The 18,189-nt window shown below is 39.7% G+C and overlaps 1 protein-coding gene and 1 long non-coding RNA gene across 3 annotated transcripts in view; both read left to right on the top strand.

The window, feature by feature from the left end:
- Nucleotides 1–18,189, top strand: part of LOC310825745 — an 835,366-nt gene that overhangs the window by 351,361 nt on the left and 465,816 nt on the right. The window lies entirely within an intron of this gene.
- IMMP2L (inner mitochondrial membrane peptidase subunit 2) overlaps nt 1–18,189 on the top strand; it is a 456,796-nt gene that overhangs the window by 353,813 nt on the left and 84,794 nt on the right. The window contains exons 5-6 of one of the 2 annotated variants that reach the window (XM_083699543.1): nt 2,857–2,959; nt 16,285–16,403. In XM_083699543.1, coding sequence (XP_083555669.1) covers nt 2,857–2,959; nt 16,285–16,350 — 169 coding nt within the window. In that variant the 3' untranslated portion in view covers nt 16,351–16,403. Of the gene's footprint in view, nt 1–2,856; nt 2,960–16,284; nt 16,404–18,189 lie in introns of those variants that run through there. The other variant, XM_083699542.1, reaches the window with a different exon arrangement.

Genomic DNA, 18,189 nt, shown 5'->3' with positions numbered 1-18,189 from the left:
TATTAATATTTAGGAGTACATGGCTTTACATTCATGCATAAATTTGGCATTCATGAAATTAGAGTGTGTGGAGTGCTTATAAGGAGAGAAGAAGGCTTGTCTTTTTGGAGTATTTAATCTTTTTGGAGCATGTTTCTATTGAGCAATGGGAGTAGCTACATGTTAATTTTGTATGAACCTCCTTCTAGTTAGCATGAAATTCTATGGTGTGTCTGTTCCATGGAGCTGTTCCTGTGAGTTAACTGGTGCTGTTTTGAACTATGGAAGTGACCTATAATAAGCCTAAGGGTCAACTTTCGCGTTACACGTAGTGCATTGTGTCTCTTTCTTAAATTAACAAGAGCTATAGGACACATTTATATTGGGGTCACAGCACATGGGAAAGGGAGCTTTGCGCTTTCTCTCCCTAGCTGTGAAGCCCCAAATATCGTCCCACCTTTCATAATATCTGTGCCAGTAGGCTCTTTATCATTCTCTTTTCAAACCTCGTAACTGCATGAGGGTGGGCAGTATCAGAGGGGAATTGAAAATGGGAAGTTAGGAGAAAGAAGCTGATATGTGCTTTAATCCATTTTTAGCTTAACTGTTTATTTTATTTTTATTTTTTAAAAACCACTCTTGCTTTATTGACAGTTTTAAACTTTTAGAAGGCCTTTTGTGTTCATCATAAATTGTGACCTACTGTTTCACTTATGCATTAAAACCAGTGTTAGAAACTGAGATATGAAAGCTAGGACCTAAATGGCGCCTTAAACCTAGGTTATGTCCAGGCACATGTTTTTTTATAATAAGAATTCAAAACTGAAAATGAATCTTCTTCTTTGGCGATCACTCGTAGCCAAGTAAGATTGTCTTCCATAGACACGGTTTTAACAATGAGTCTGTAAGTGACTGTGGAGGCCAATTCTGGACCCACACGTCCTTCCACAGTGGGGACATTGGTTTCTGGGAGGGAGTTGATCACGGTGTGGATTTGCCAAGCGTGAAAATGAATGAACTGCAGCTAAAATATTATGTTCATTTTTCACAGGATCTAGTCCTGGGGTCAGCAATTTTTTTCAGCAGGGGGCCGGTCTATTGACCCTCAGACCTTGTAGGGGGGCTGGAGTATATTTTGAAGAAAATAAATAAATGAATTCCTATGCCCCACAAATAACCCAGAGATGCATTTTAAATAAAAGCACACATTCTACTCATGTAAAAACATGCTGATTCCTGGACTGTCCGCAGGCCGGATTTAGAGGGCGATTGGGCCGGATCTGGCCCCCGGGCCTTAGTTTGCCTACCCATGATCTAGTCCTTCCCCTGCCCCCCTACTATCCTTAAGAGGGTCTCAGAGAGTAGCTGGAAGTGGGGAGGCAGAAAAAGGCCCTTTTATCCTTCCACTCTACAGTTTTAATCTGAAATTTTAGATGCATTCCTGCATCCAGAGCTCAGAAACTGCTTGCGCTAATGAAATTCCCTGTCGCAAAATGCATCTAGAAGAATGGGAGTTTCGAGTACTAATTTAAACCACTAGTTAATGCAATATATGGACATGATCCAAAGTTCTGTGTGCCATTAACCATACAGGGTAACACTATTTGTGTAGTGGAAATTTCCCTGCCTATGACATCGGGTGCTCAGAGCAGCTGCATCTGTCCTAACCCTCAGGGAATTGGGGTTAATGTAATCCCCGCCCTCCCCACCCCCATCTGCAGTATGCTACAGGGTGTGTAATGGAGAATAATGATAAAAATAACATCATTCCAGGAACAAAATTTATGTGTCTCGGGTGATTATCATGGTTTTGAATTTGTCTCATTGGAATGTCAGTCCCTGTAGCGCTAAAATGCTTCCTGATATCATGTGAGGGTTCAGAACAAGCTCACAGCAGAACGTCACCTCTTGAACTACTTGTGTAACTCGCTCTCTCCTAAGAAGTTTTCCCCAGACGTATCTCGCTTTGCCTTTGAGGTTAGTACTGAAACCCAGAAGTCTAAACAGAAATAGAATAGTGGCACAGAGCTCAAGGCTGCTTCCTGAAGTCTGCAAATGGACTCTGGAAATGTTCTGCTCTATCTGTGAACAAAGACATTGTGGGGACGATTTCACCGAATTTCTCCAGGGAGGGTAGAAATTGCTTCAACAGTTTCTCAGGGATGAGGCTCATTATTACCCGTGGGAGAAGAACAACTCCTTCCTTCGTCGCTTTGGTTTTTTATGGTGGTGACGCGAAGGGCAGCAGCAGCAAATGTCTTGCCATTTTGCATTCTTCATAATCCTCCACAATGCATTATGGGGCACATGTTGTAGCTGCTGGGGTGTGTGTGTTATATTTGGATAAAATTGGGAAGTGGGAAATCAAAGGTGAGAGGCGAAAGAAAAATCTCAGAAGTTTCCTCTGAGAAATCTTAGTTCAGCTCTATCGGGGGCAAATATTCAGCAGTGAAAAAAGAATTCCACTCCTAGAGCCCCACATTTCAGGCTTTAACCCTAAATACACTTTTTAGTGAGGGAATCCCACCAAACACAGTAGGGTTTTACTTCTCAGTAGGACTTTACTTCTAAGCATTGTAAGCAGTTCCAAAAGTTACCAGGGTTGTATGCATAAACCAGCCTGGGGTGGGGCCAGAACTAATCTGTATGCTTTAATTTCTATTTTGTTTTATTGTGAAAAGCGATCAGTATTGGTTGTTTACTTTGGGGGCTGAAATATATATCTATATATCTCTCTATCTCTATCTCTATCTCTATCTCTATCTCTATCTCTATCTCTATCTCTATCTCTATCTCTGTCTCTGTCTCTGTCTCTGTCTCTGTCTCTGTCTCTGTCTCTAGCTATACCACTAACTGTGTGATTGCATTTCTCTTTAGAACCATAGGCTACAAAAAGAAATACGTAAAGGTTCCCCATGGCCACATGTGGGTAGAGGGTGATCATCGTGGACACAGCTTTGACAGCAATGCTTTTGGCCCGGTAAGTCACAACTGTTTTCTCTATGTGTATTTTATACCACATAATATACAGTAATAAAAACCTGTGGGGATTTGGTCCCCGAAAGTTTATTTTAAAAGACAAAGTTCTGTAGGGGGCAGGCCAGTTTGTCTCATCATGCTGTTGCAGGATGTGGGGAGAACTTTGACGTGTGTGGTTGGTTGTCTTATTTAAGAACACTTAAAGCAGGGATAAGAATGGTTGCAGCTCCCATAATCTGGGAATAGTGGTAGCTGGAGTTCATCAACACCTGGAGGACCACAGATTCCCTGTCCTTGCCTTAGATAAACTTACGGTATTCCTACACTGGTATATTAGAACAGGTCCTGAGGAGGTACTGTTTAACAGCAGAAAATTCTTATCACTCTGAAATAATTGATGCTGTAGGAGTTTTCTGACTTTGAGTACTATTACTGTGGCTAGATATTTATTTAGTGCCAACGGTGTGCTAGGAGCCAAGTAGGACACAGAAAAGCCCAGAGGTTTGTATAATATACATTAGGAAGACTTGCCTGGGACAGAGATGAGGGGCTGACAATGACAAGTGAGATGGGAATATTGAAGCAGAGGCGTGTAATGCCCCTAAGATAGTCTGGGAAGTCTTTTGAGGAGAAGTGGACCTTGCAGAGGGCAACTTATTGGAAGGCGACTATACTCTGTAATGGCTGTTTCAACACGGCGATCACTTGATTTTGTGATTCTGGAAGGGAGGTAGCCAGGTGAACAGAAATGAAAAGAATAATCAGAGAAATGGAAACGACAGAAGCCATGGATGAGTCTTTATGGAGAAAAGCTATGATAAGATATGATCTTCAGAGTAAAATGGGTGAAGAAAGAATGTAAGTCCAAAAGCATTCAGTGTGCAAACTGTGTCTAGATTCTAATGGACAACAACAGCACCAGTCTATTTTGATATGTGTGTTGTAGCTGGGAGCAGTTTGTTGGAATTGGTGATGGGTTTCCAGTATAAACAAGATGATAAGGTGAAGATGTCTTTGGATGGAAATTGGGACCATGGCACAAGGGGCTAATTATGGAGGTGGGGGCAATTCAGAGACAGAACAAACTGAAGGCATTCTAGTCACTGTGTGACATAAGCAATTATAGAAGACAGTGTGTCTTGCATAAAGTAGCTAGCTGCTAGAGTGGCATTGGAAATGACACTGTACAGCAGGATGCATCCGTCTCATTAATGCTGCTTTAGGTGACATTTTGATACCCTGGTGTATACAACTCCCTGTGTCACTGCATAAATGAATGAATGCCATCAATGCATGCTATGAATTGATGGAAATGTCCTTGAGCACTCCAATTTGTAGGTCAAGGTTCTGAAAGTGTACACCCCTGCTCTTTGTGAAGCCTACCTCCCCACATTGTAATTCTTTCCTTTTTTCATAAGTGTGGAATGGACAAGCAAAAGGAAAAGGGCATCGTGGTGGCAGAAGTGAATCCTGTCTCCTATTTTTCTTATAACAAAGGCCACTCAAGTGCAAAATGTTATCTATGTCAAAACTCTGATTTGGGGGTACTAATGCATTTCCCCATGAAACAGCATGTATAAATACTATCTTTGGAAGATGGGTTGCATTTAAGGCCATCATCTACTGACCTTCACGTTCTGCTGTCAATTTTAGCCAAAGAGCTTCCATAATGTAGATAAAGCCAGACGTGGTTAAACTTGTAGACAAGCATAATGAGCTTCATGGGACACAGATTGGAATGGTAAAAAGAAGAAGCACACACACACACAATGTTCTTTCCCCACTCATTCAGAAAATAGCCTTAAGAGAGGGACTGCGGGCTGGAACAATAAGACAATTGCACTGGGATCATTCAGAACCTACTGTGCCACATTGGAAAATGTAAAATAATTTAAGATCAAATAATTAGGTTACTTCCTGTATTTGTCTGATAGTATAGTTTACATTTCTGGAATGTAAAAATTAAGTTTCCTGGTATTAAGACTGTGTGCATTCTAAACAATGTGTGGGGCATATGCTAAGTCCCCATTTTTACCTTATAATAACCTACTTAAAAAGTATTTAATACTGTAATGTTTGGGCCTAATTATTATAGGTTCAGAATTCAAAAAAATAGTTATTTTCAAGAATCATGATGGATATTTGCATTCTTTGAAACAAAAGTGACGTACTATAGTAATGTTATACAATGGGAAGATACAGATGTGAGGGCCCAGAAAAGAAAAATCAGAGGAAATAACACACCCATGTCCTTTCCCCTTCACCCCCTCGGCCTTCACATCTCAATGAAAGGCATGCTAGTCAGACTCTAGCCAGTATTGGTCCCCTCCCCCCTTTTACCTATTCCTTTTTCTAGGTAGGTGGATGATAGAATGTTGTGGTTGTTAAAAAAACAAACAAACTAGGATTCAGAATGATGCAATAGAAAGTGTGATGCACTAAAAACAGGAACCTCTGAAAAATATAACTGGGCAGCTACAAATATAGCTGTTAATTACTTTGCAGCGCTAGACTGAATTAAGAAAAGCAGGCTTATTGTATTTTATTATTCAGAGAATAGCTTTGTTCTGTGCAAAGGAGCAAATGTACTGTAATGCTGTTACTTTGATATTGCCTGGTTTAATCTAGATTTTTAAACAAGCCGTTGAAGCTATTTATAATGACTTTTTAAAAAAACCACCATGTACTGAACTGCAGCCAATAACCATTAAAAGAACTTACGGCTCCCCATTCCTTTTCTTAAAAGTGGAAAATTATATGTTGAGTGATTTTGCTTCCATTTGTATAGTACTTTTCTTTAAATTAACCCATGCTTCTAGCGGGTTTTAGGAAACAATATTACAGTGTAGTTTAACTGGAAAACTAATAAAGCACAATTTTACTGAGGTTTTTGTAGGTTTGCTTTTGCCTTGGCTTAGTTTAGCATGGCAGCCATAAGGACTGAAGTGGCTGCAAGCTTCTCTCCCAGAGCATGCACTGGACCCAGGCTTAGCTTAGCCTATTGTGCGAACCATGCCACTGAATGGATGCAGAAAGTGTTTGTGATAGGTATCACTTTAGATGCGGATGTAAGTGTTAGAATTGCAGTATCACGCGGTAGGTGGAAATATGGCATCACTAGGAAATCCAGACCAGATCATACCCAATGAATGGCTTTTCAGCCTTTCTTTGAAGACATTCTGTGGTGCAAAGCCCAGAACCACATCAGGTAATTAATTCATTTGTCAAACTTCTCTTAACATCAAGACGTTTCTCCTGGTATGCAATCAATATCTACCTTGCTGTAACGTTAGCTCATTGGATCTCATTGTGTCCTCTGTAGCAGCAAAGAATCAGTCTTTGCTCTCCCCAGTGTCATAATCTTCATTGCCCTCTTCTGAACCCTCTTTTTGTAATATACAGACTCTATGGCCTTCTTAAAACGTAGCCTCCAGAGGTGGACACAGTACTTTAGATGAAGTAAAATATGAGGTCTCATAGAGAAAATTCACCTCGTTAGCTATCACTATTGCACACTTTATACATTCTCCAGGCACAGAGTCCACAGGTGCTTTATGAAAGTTGACCCGAAACTCAAATTTCACTGACATCGTTGTCTGTAGTTTTGTTTGCTATGTTATTGTGGAATTGCTCTCAGACAGTCAAATTACCAGTGCAGTCTCCAAACTATTTGCGCTGGTGTACTGAGACTATATTGGTTCTGCTGAAGTAGGTCAAAGTAAACCTTCTTAATCTGTTTTATGAACTGCACTCTGAGCAAGTAATAAAATTCATTTAAAAAAACCCTTGGGGGGTGTTGATGAATTCTATATTTTGGAGTTGATTTTTCTATTTTACAGGTTTTTCACATAACTTAAATTTGCAAAAAAAGAGTCTCACATTCATGAGGAATTTGAGGCCAAGCCTGTTTAAAGGGGCCTCATGTATGTGTACTTAGCCCCATATTTCAATATGAATCCTTCCTGCCCCTTTTTGTGTTGAGAATAATATCTGCAGTGTGGTGCTTTCTTTATTCAGCAGGGTTCTGAATTCCATAGGTAACCTCCATAGAGAAGACTCCTTGCGGCCAACATTACTCTCAATGTGATAGTAGTAGCAATGGATGGAGCAGGATGAAAAATTTAACTTTGAAAGTGGGATTATCTGTGTAGGCCTGAGTGCTTTCAATAGGCTTGCCCTCTACATGCAACTAATGTGTGAAGAGGACCCTATTGTGTTACATGTTCTATACAGAATCCATCTGAAGGTATGTGGCTATCTCGGCTGAAGTTGGCAATGTAAACAATGTTTTGTGTGGTTACATTGCCACTAGTCAAGTTGCTCACTAAAATACTGTGCTTGAGCACATGAACTAATGTGCCATAAGGGCATTTAAATAATGGAGAATCTTTCCTCCTGGAGTAATAACAGTTTGCCCTGGCAAGTGGTTTACTGCAAGGCTATGAAAGTTGGCAAACCTGATGAGCCAGGTAGGCTAGCTGTATATGTATGAACTTCAACCAGGGGTGAAACTAGGCTTTAGTTCACCCGGGTTTGGCAGCTCCCATGCGCCACAGAAAAAAAGGCTACCAAACAAAAGAGAGATAAAAGCTAATAACACAAGAGAATAGAAATCTGACTGGTGTTGAGAAAAGAATAAGCAATTCTAGCCAAGAGATCATCAGACCCTTTGGTGAACCTTTCTGGCATGTCTCTGACCTCTTCCAGAGAAGGCTTAAGGGGACCCAAGGGATTGTTGAAGGGGAAGAATTACTGATTACGTTTCTTCACAGATCTTGGAAGCTATAGCGTACAGTAATGGGGAATGTAAATATCCTTGATATGTTGTCTTATTGTGGAAATTTGAGAGCTATTTATCCCACTGCACTCTAATGCTAAACAGAAAATATAAATCCCTCTTCATCTTATCCACAACTGCATTTCAGATTGGATTCAGTGTTACTTAACCAGAATACAGCTGGAAAACAGTAATATACTCAGAGTAGAAACAGAAAAAAGTGTGCATAATTTGATTTAAATTTGAAAGGGACTGGTGGGCATGCAAAAATTAAATAGCGGAAACAAAACTAAAATGAAATCTTGCTTTCAGGCAAAACTCATGGAAAAGTGATTTAGTGGAAAATGATGGCATCCTGAGTTGCAGAATATGGATGGAATCCCTATATGCCCTTCCATTTCTAGAATGGCCTTTGATCCAGTGGGTCAAAATCTGTTTCGGTTGGTAGGGGGATCCTTCAGAACAGTGTAGAGGATGGTGCGGAATGGGCTGGAGGCTGCTATGGGTTGGAGAAACCAACCAACCTCATCCCCGTTCTGCTTTCAAAAATGTACAAATAAAGTTTATTAGTCATATTCACCTTGTTTGCACACATCAACTGTTATGTTTCCGATCTTTGTCACTTATGGACAGCTTATCAGTGAACTCACACACCCCAGCACAACCTGAACATCGAAAGCTGCCTTATATGGAGTCATATATGATTTATTTGGAATATATAAAAGTTCCTTATATGGAATCAGGGAATTGCTCCATCCAGTGTAGGGCTCTTTGCTTTTGGGAGCTTCCCAGGTTCATAGACAACCCCCACCTGCACTTCCCCGAATCTAAGGTTATCTTTAGGGATTCCAGGCCTGGGATCTTCTGAATGCCAAGCAATGTGTGATGGACAGTGCTCTAAAACTATCATACAACAGGGGAAATCTCTCATCGAGAAGGCACAATCAGTTGTGCACGTCGATTCAAAATCTCCCTCCCTTGCATCTTAATTGGGCCAGGGAGGAAAACTGTTGACATACCATCACCACTGGCCAGTCAAAGCAACAGAGGAAGTTGTGTGCCTGATTTCATTTATTTTAAACATTTCAAAAAGCTCCTGGAGCTGCTTGCATAAAAATCAATAAAAACAAGACAGTCCTTGCCCACAGGCTTAGAATTTAGAAGACCTGATATGAAGGTGGGGTGTGGGAAGGATGAGGAGGAAAGAAGAAAATGAGTCAACTCAGGCACCAGTTCGTAAAGTTTACATAGTAGTTCTTGTCATCAGGAGCAACTTTCTTTTGCCTACATTTTACTTCGAAGAGAGGAAGGCTCGTATGATTTATTGTGTTGAAATCTCTGAGTTGAGGTAATTTTCCATCTGGCCCAATCAAATCATGCCAGAAGGAGCTAGCTAGAGAGATAAAATCTGCTCCCTGAATGGGAGGATATGTGAAACGCACAGGCAGTGTTTTTCCGTGCAGCTTGTAGCTTTTGAAGAACTCAGTCTCAAAACTGCACAGAATGGATATGTTACACGGCAAACAAATCCACGAGGAGTAAACAAAAGAGATCGAGAATGTATCAAGCGTTGGAGAGCTTCTTGCAATGGTCATCACAGATCGTAGCGTGTAGAACACGGCGTTCTGTGAATATCTAAATGTGAATGTGCATCGCAGGCTGAAGGCATTCACTTATTTGAAGGGTTGAGTGCAGAGCAGTCTCATTAAGAAGTGTGTGAAATTGCTGGAGCGCCTAAATGGTTAGCTCTGCTTATAGATTTCCTGCTCTGCCCAGACTGTGATCCCAAAAGGCGCTAAGCAAATCTTGCAGGATTAAGCACGAGCTGTCCAGAAGTGAAAAAGGCTGTTCCAGGTGGCATTGGCAGGACCTGGGAGAACTGACAGAGAAGACACACATATCGATCTGAGCTATCGTAACCAAAGCAGGGCCTTATGAATAGAAGAGCCCTGCCATTCAAGTGAAGTCGCAATGAATTTAAAGGGATGGCACTCTGCTATTTCTGGATGGCCACTGACCGTGTCCACTGCCTTCTCCATTAGCTACTCTTAGGAGAGCGAAGAGCCACTGGTGGCAAGTGGACTGATTCATACCCTTCGCCAGAAAAGTTGGAACTGTTATTTCCGGTTTCTGAGGCTACTAACTAGGGTTGTGCACCAGATTTGTCTCAGGCTTTACCCAAATCAGGCATATTTGTGGGGATTTGGATGAGCTGGGGTCATACACCTACAGTATGAGGGACGCGGGTGACGCTGTGGTCTAAACCATTGAGCCTCTTGGGCTTGCCGATCAGAAAGTCAATGGTTTGAATCCCTGTGATAGTGTGAACTCCCGTTGCTCTGTCCCAGCTCCTGCCAACCTAGCAGTTTGAAAGCACGCCAGTGCAAGGAGATAAATAGGTACCAATGTGGCGGGAAGGTAAACAGCATTTCCGTGTGCTCTAGTTTCCGTCACAGTGTCCCGTTGCCCCAGAAGTGGTTTAGTCATGCTGGCCACATGACCCGGGAAACTGTCTGTGGACAAACGTCGGCTCCCTCAGCCTGAAAGCGAGATGAGCACCACAACCCCATAGTCGTTTTTGACTGGACTTAACCATCCAGGGGTCCTTTACCTTTTACCTTACATGCAGACTGCTGTGAGTTGGGTTGGATTGGCCCAGAGTGATTCACAGCTGCCCGTGGGGTACAGCAATAGGCAGCAAATAGAGGCAGGCAGGGTGGGAAAATGGCACAAAAAAGCCAGAGAGCTACCTGACCTCCAGCAGTGAGATAGTAGGCCCAATACCACGACTCTCCTTTCTGCCTGACAGCCTGCCTCAACTGCTGTTGAGCAGAGGCATTGTTTCTGTTCCTTTGCATGGTGCTGTGAACCTCTTCACCTTTTAAAAACTTTTCATTAACTGTATGTTAAAATAAAGGTTTAAAACTCAGGAGCAGATAAGAATTTTTTAAAACACACAAATACAAGGGCATTTGAATAGTGGAGTTTTGATTGGTGGTGTCACAGAATGGCTTTTGTAGGTGACGGAGGTGGTAAAGACAGCTTGATAATTTTTTCTACTTCTCAGTTTGGCTTGGAAAAATAATCTTGCCAGATAATTTCTGGTTCTAACTTTGCTACTAATTAGTTGAAATTGGCAAGTTTTTCCAATGTCCTAACTGGTAACCTCTCTCATTCATGCAGTTTTTATTCTTGGAATGCTACATAAATTCTTTTTTCTTACATTGGCCTTTGGCCCTTCCAAGTCTCATAAAAAATCTTTTTGCTACATCTTGGCTTTTTGACACACTTATATCATATAATTTTATTACCGTCGATTCTCAAGTTAACCTTCCTTAAGCATCAGCAATTCAGCTGCATTTCGCAAAGCTAAAAGGTACATCATGTTGAAACCCTTTCTCAGATCTATATCTAAAAACACTATATGTGAGATAATCTTTGCTGTCCTTAATTTATGAAAATGCATGCTATCTTCCTGCTGTTTTCTGCAAAAGAATATATATACAAAACGTTAAGTTATGTTAGCAGCACATTAATTCATTTCAAAATGGTTGAGGCTTCAGAATGGTTAGGTCACTGCTAGGGATACGAGAGAAATTTGATCCAGTTTGCATTTAAAGGCAGATCCAACTAATTCACACTTTTCAAAATAATACACAGACTGAAACAGTCATTCTCCAGAAGTATTTTCTGAATTTTGCAATGCAATTCTTCAGCCAAGTTATGTCTATAAAAATGCATATAATAAGGTAAAGTGTACATAAAAATGCATATATTCATAGGAAATGACATACAAAATGCATTATAATTTGGAGATCTTAAATATTAGAGGAAATATGTTTTATCAAAAGTGTGCATATCAGCCAAAATTACATAAACAATGATGTCCTGTTCCCACGGCTGTTGTGCCACAGACAAATAAAATTGTTCATAATAATGATGTGCATCCCAAGAAAAATTCCACCGAAAATGCTGATGAATTTTCATGAGTACTTGAAAAATAATAATAAAACAACTGACTTGAAAATGTAGCAAATTGAATTTAATATTGGAAAATGAGAAATTGAGAGAACCGTTGGGCTTCTTGCACCAACTAGAGAACATCAGGCGGGAGCGTTCTCCCCCACAAGTGACCCTCAGGAAGATCCATCACTCTTCTTTCCCGACATGCTTCTGCGACACACATCCAAAGATATGTGCACACAATACAAAAGTATTGTGTCCAAGCAGAAGCTAGGCATTGGAGGTGTGGATCTTTAAGCTATTTTATTACGTACAAAACAGAACAAAGGAAATCATGGCTCCTCTCTCCTTCTTCATCTCCAAGAGAGAAGAAAAGCAAAAGTACAACATAATGGAACAGTGTAACTGAACTTCCGTTCACATGACTCCAACAGTATGGAATGTCAACACAGACATGCGATGAAAACAATCACACATCCTGCAACGGGAGGAATGAAATCCCAACAAGAACCAGCATTGATAGATCTGCCCCTCCTTGGTTGTGTCTTTGTGATCTGGAAATTCTGGTGTTGTCAGAAAACAAAGTATTCAAATTAACCCATCTCACTTTTTTCCAAGCTAACTCACGTTCAATAGTTGAGTTCTTTTTGCAAAAATCCAGGTGGTCTTCTATAGAATATGGGTTAATCGATAAATTTAGCATAATCTTTTAAAAAAATAAAATAGTACTACTTCTATAGTGGTTGTAAGTACTCAGCTTTATGGTGTTATAGCTCTCTGTCATGATTCTGCTTTTCCCAATCCAAATGACTCTGAGCAATTGCTCTCCTTTTTCATTCTAGCAGCTTTGAAAATATTTCAGAGCATGTCCCTATTAATCTCTTTTTCTCTAGGCTATGCACATGTTTTCAGGTTTTCCATATCTATTTTGCCTTCCCGAACCACTGTTATGCCTAAATGTGTGATACCATGGCTAGCTAGTATAATTTAAATACCAAAGAACACGGGGCTGCTTTATACTCTTTTGTTGGGTCCTCCCCCCTCTTTCCTGGGATATCTCTCTCACCCACACACGTGGCTACACAAGAAATAGTATTATTTCAGAGGCGTGGAATTTGCCAAGAAAGATTTGCCATGCTGGTATTGTTTCAGAAAACATGCTTTCAATGGTGCCAACTGCTCTGTGAATTTAGTAACTTAAGGAAGTGTGCGTCACAATTTCAGCAGTATTTAATATGTTATTCTCTTGCTACCTGTTCATCGCTGTTGAATAACTGCATCCTAAACAGGTTCTAACTCTAGGAAAAACTAAGGGCCAAACTAACTGGTGGGGCCAACACCTTTTTGTAATTTTGAATCTTCCCTGTTCACTGATAAGATGGGGCTAATATACAGTTCATATCCAAAGAGGTGTGCACATGGGGAATTGAAGTCTTCCTTAACTTAGGGTTGCCATATTTCACTACATGAAAATCCGGACAAAAAAGTTTTTTAAGTTTGTGAGCTATTTTTTTTAAAGGGAATTCACACATACACACACACAGCTCACTTCTGATATGGGTTTTCCTGGATATTTTCTGAAATTCCACCCAGATGCTATTTCCAACAGACGAATCCTGGATATATCTGGAAAATTCCAGACATATGGCAGCCCCATTAACACCCTGTGCTCATTTGCTTCAGTCACTTTTCTGGTCAGAGCAAGGGTAGGAAAAAAAAGAATCTTATACTTTGGACTCAGCCCTTTCTCACCAGTGTTTGTTTCTAATGTGTTTCTGAGCCCAATTCAAGATGCTGCTTCTGACCTATACAGACCTACATAGCTCGGCATTTCAGAACCTAATGGAATGCCTTTTCCTGTATGCCTTAAGACAGTGTTAGTCAACCTGGTGCTCGCCAGAAGATGTACTCAAATTTCCATAAGCCCCACCCATCATGATCAGCAGTTTGGCAATATTTGGATGGAACCATGTTGGCTAACACTGGCTTAAGGTTATCTACTGAAGTCCTTCACTACATGCCCATCTAGCTCAGTGGTTTATCATGAGAGGGCCTTTTTGGTGGTGGTCTCCTAGCTGGGAATGTTCTCCCTAGGGAAGTTTGTCTGGTTGCCTGCATTGTTGTCTTCTCCGTACCAAGCTGAGTCTAGCATTTTTGTTTCCCCATGTCTTTTTAAGATCTTGTTTTAAGTCTGTTTTGTAGTTGTTTTCATTTCTGTGCTGCATGTGGTATTTTATTATGCTAGTTTGGTGTTTGGGGCTTTTGGCTCGCTTGTTTCTTGCAACTTTTTATTCAAGTTTGTTTTCATTGAGATGGTTATTTGTGTGTGAGCAACCCAGGACCTCCACACACACTGCCCAGGCTTGCGCCCCAAGGAGGTCACTTTGGTCTGCTTATGCAATGGTCTGACTTCACCCCCAGAGGTGCACTCCATTGTCTCTGAGACAGACTGACGCCTGAGCTTATTATGAGATGTCTTATAACAACACACAATAAATACTTAAATATCAAGCATGACTGCCTCAATCACATCTTGTTTGATCTTGAGAATGGAGAATTTGCCAGTTTTGTAAGATTGCTCAAATACAATGATAAAGAGGAAATTAAAAAAAGATGAAATGAACTGTAAATGGTTACAGTACGTAATGAAAAGGGAAAGAGAATCATATCAGCTGATAACACCTGCTTTTAAAAATGTCTTCCAACCTCTTCTGGGAATCTCAGGCCACTGAGAATTAGCTGAACTTAGATCCAATTGAATTAAATCAGTTGCACTTAGATCCAATTGAAATCCAAGCCATTACTAGTTTTTTACACTGATTTCACTGGGACAGGTTATCTCTAACCCTGAGTATAGAATCAGTTTCTTAACCTCTTTCAGAAGGAGGTTTCATTGGGGTCATGACCCTAATGGTCAAGCTTCTAGTCACTGCTGTCTTGAGCTTCCATAAAGATGAGACAGTGAATGGTGCTTATTAACTAGACTTCTAACCAGATGGATCATCCTTGAATGTTTGCTATTGCTGCCTTATCACATTAGGATGAGAAACTTGTAGCCTTCCCAATGTTGTAGGATTACAACTCCCATCATCTACGGACATTGGTCTTGCTGGTTTGGGTGACAGAAGTTGAGGTCTGTCAGCATCTGGAGTTACCAGAGGGTCCCCATCCCTGCACTAAATACTCAGTCGTGTTATCCAGAAAAAGAAGTTTGGCTGCTGTCTGAATATGGGCGGTTTCTTTTTAGTTCAAACATAGTTCTGGTTTGCTTTTGCAATAGTAGCATCAGTTTTCTGGGGTTTTGCAGTCTCCTAACAAGTTCCTCAGAGAACGTGTGTGTGTGTGTGTGTGTGTGTGTGTGTGTGTGTGTGTGTAAGGCAGCAAATAAAGGAGCAGAAATAATTACTACTACTCCTTCATACTGAATAAAGCTCGGTGCAGTTGTAAGGTTTAATTATGGTAGTGAAGAAGAGACTTCTTTAACCAGACCAGACAGGACTGTAACACTGTTCATGTCATCATTTCAGATATGGCCAAAATGGAGAACCTATTCTGTACTCCCATCCTGTCTCCTAAATGATGTTGATGTCCCTTTTTCATTGGAGAATGCAATCCAAATAAACTCTGGCCTTCTAAGCAGTTCACTGGAACCGTAAAGAAAACTAAGCCTCAGCACAGATTAACTCCCTGTTTCATCATTGATTCTAAACAGCTGGGAGTATATATTCAACACATTAATATCATTTTGTTATATACAAATGTCACACAAGTTTAAGTTTCCAGGTATTATTTAGGTTTAACAAATGCAAACAAAGGGAAAGAGTTGACTTCCCTCAAATATATTCCTCTAAAAATGAGAGCTGTGGAATTGGCCCTGGGGGTCCACAAGAATTGGAGACAGTGAGTTGCATCCAGCTAAATTATACTCCAAGTAGGCCTATTGAAATTAATAAAGCTAGATTAGTTTTGTCTGCTAATTTCAGTAGGTCTATAGGACTAGCTTTGGATACAACCCCAACCATCCAAAAAATAATTATGGTGTATTTCTCCTGTTGACAGCTGGGTAAAAAGCGTGGGATATAATGTGTGCAGACAAAGACCTTGGATAAGACCTGGAAAGGAAAAGCTATCTGTCATTAATGTTGCGTAATCTGGTTATTCTGTGAAGGATTTAAATTAGTCCCCAGAAATCTGACACCGTTTCATTTTAAAGGCATAATTGAAGGGTTGGGTATCCCCCCCTTAAAACAAAAATGAAAAACTCCTCTGAGAAGCATCTCTGGTTTTGTAAGAAACTTTGATAGTAGAAGTCCCCTGTGAGTCCATTTTAAAATATATGCATTTAAAAGTAGATTGAGACCTTCTCTAGAGAATCAAGTAGAGTGTATTTTAAAGTGAAATTCTGTTCCAAAGAGTAAACTTCATCTATATTTTGATTCCCAGGATGATTCAATCAATCAATTTCCTTTATTCGACCGATAGTCAGAAATAAAACATTACACAATACAGAATTTAAAACTAAAACATCATAGGGGTACATAAATAAGGTAGGGCCACAGTACTAGACCTCTCTTTTTTATTCCCAGGATGAAAGAATCTGTCTCCAATATCTTCAGTTACCCCAACTTGCAGACAGAAGTAAATTTTATTGATGTATACTTTTTTTTTGCTCCAAAGGTGTTGCGTTGCCATCTTCTTAAAAAAAAAATCTCTTGCAAAATTACTAGAATGTGGCTTCCTTTTCATGTAGATTTTTGTCTACACTGACTTATGCTGTAGTTAATGCCATAGTAGAGCTATTTGTCAGGAGAGTATGAAGTTTTCAAGAGGGCAAGATGCTATTAAGCAAAGAAGAAAATGCTGAGTACTAAAGGACAGCAGTTAGCAAGGAGAAACAGAAGGTTCAATTTTGCCATTCAAAGGCAATGAAACAACAGCTAAGAGAATCGTGGTTCAATTACATATGATTTAACCCACATTGCTGATGATTAGTCAGACTAATGATATGAACTTGGCTCGGATAAAATTCCATTGTGGGAAATTTTGTTCTATAATTGACCAGCTCACAGGCTGAATTAGTTACCTGTACAATACAATAGGATCTTAGAATGGTAAGTTTTAGGACCTAAAACTTTCATGACAATGCATCACGAATATCAATTTTGAGTGTTTGACTCAATGCTCTCACATATTTCATTTAAATGAACATGGAGATCATATTACAGAGTTCAGGGGAATTCTTCTGATATCAGTGCTTAGTCTGATTCAATTTTAACTTTAAAAACATTTTTTTCTCATATCTACGTTTATTGTAGAAAACCCAGAAGTATTTGTTTTATCATTAAGTGAATGGAATATCCATCAATGAGCAAGCAAAACAAATGCACATTTTACATTTATTTGACAACTGCTACTTCGGTGCAATCAAATCCTGTGTCTGAAATAATCTATCAGGATAGATTCAATTTATTGGCTGCCATAATGAATTTTGTATGGGTTTATTATAAAATTTATTGGACCATTCCTTCTAGTGTTTCAGACCTGGAGTGGTACTGAAATGGACTCAAATATAAAATGCTAGGCAAAATAGAATGACCCAAGGTATTTTGTAATAGAACCTTACAGAATATACTGTACCAGTTGTGTTCTAGTTTCATACAGTTCTAGTTTCATACAGTTCTGGAAGGTATTGCAAATGATTATTGTTTTAAGTGGTAAAAACAACTCATCATATATAGATGAAACAAACTATGCCACAACAGACCATACAGTAATCTACTGGACATTTATTTATTCTTTTCATGTATTAGCCTGCTGATTCAAAAAAAATAAAATACAATCAGCATAAAATAATAACATAAAACACACCAAATTGAACAGTTAACAATAAAGCCAACAAAATTTACCCAACAACAATTTGGCAATACAGTATGACCCAGCATAAATCATATCACTTCATTGGCCATAAATGAATCAAGAGAAAACAGACTTCCTTAAATTACCTCACAAATTAGGTCTAGGACCAAATAAAATCCTGTTTCTCTTTCACAAATTTAATTTAAAGGCTGGTATTTCAAGTTCTATTATAGCTTCTTGACAGAAACAAAACACTGAAATAAATGTAAATATGTACAGAATGATATTGATGGAGCCAAGCTTTCACTAAAATGCAGAAAACAAGCTAAATCACAGATAAAATGTTTGTGTGTATGGGAATTATGTTCCCTGACATTTATATTACAGCATAGTGTTTTATTTTACAGCCACTGACCTCACAACAGAGCACCTTCAAGGGACTTCAGCAGTTGTTAAGAGGAAAATCAGGCAGTGATGTGGCAGCAGGAGTTCTGGCCTGTACTGAGAGAAAAATTGTAGGGGTGCAAACCAGCTAACCCAACTCCTCCTTGTTTGGTTCTCACCTCTGTCACCACCAGGTGGCTTTATATCCTACCTACTTCCATAAGCAGCTATTTAACCTCTAGAATATATTT

Source organism: Podarcis gaigeae (assembly GCF_964106915.1).
Source record: "Podarcis gaigeae genome assembly, chromosome: 10".
Classification (NCBI taxonomy): Eukaryota; Metazoa; Chordata; class Lepidosauria; order Squamata; family Lacertidae; genus Podarcis; species Podarcis gaigeae.
Note: the sequence above shows the minus strand (reverse complement) of the source record. Positions and strands in the feature narration are given on the sequence as shown.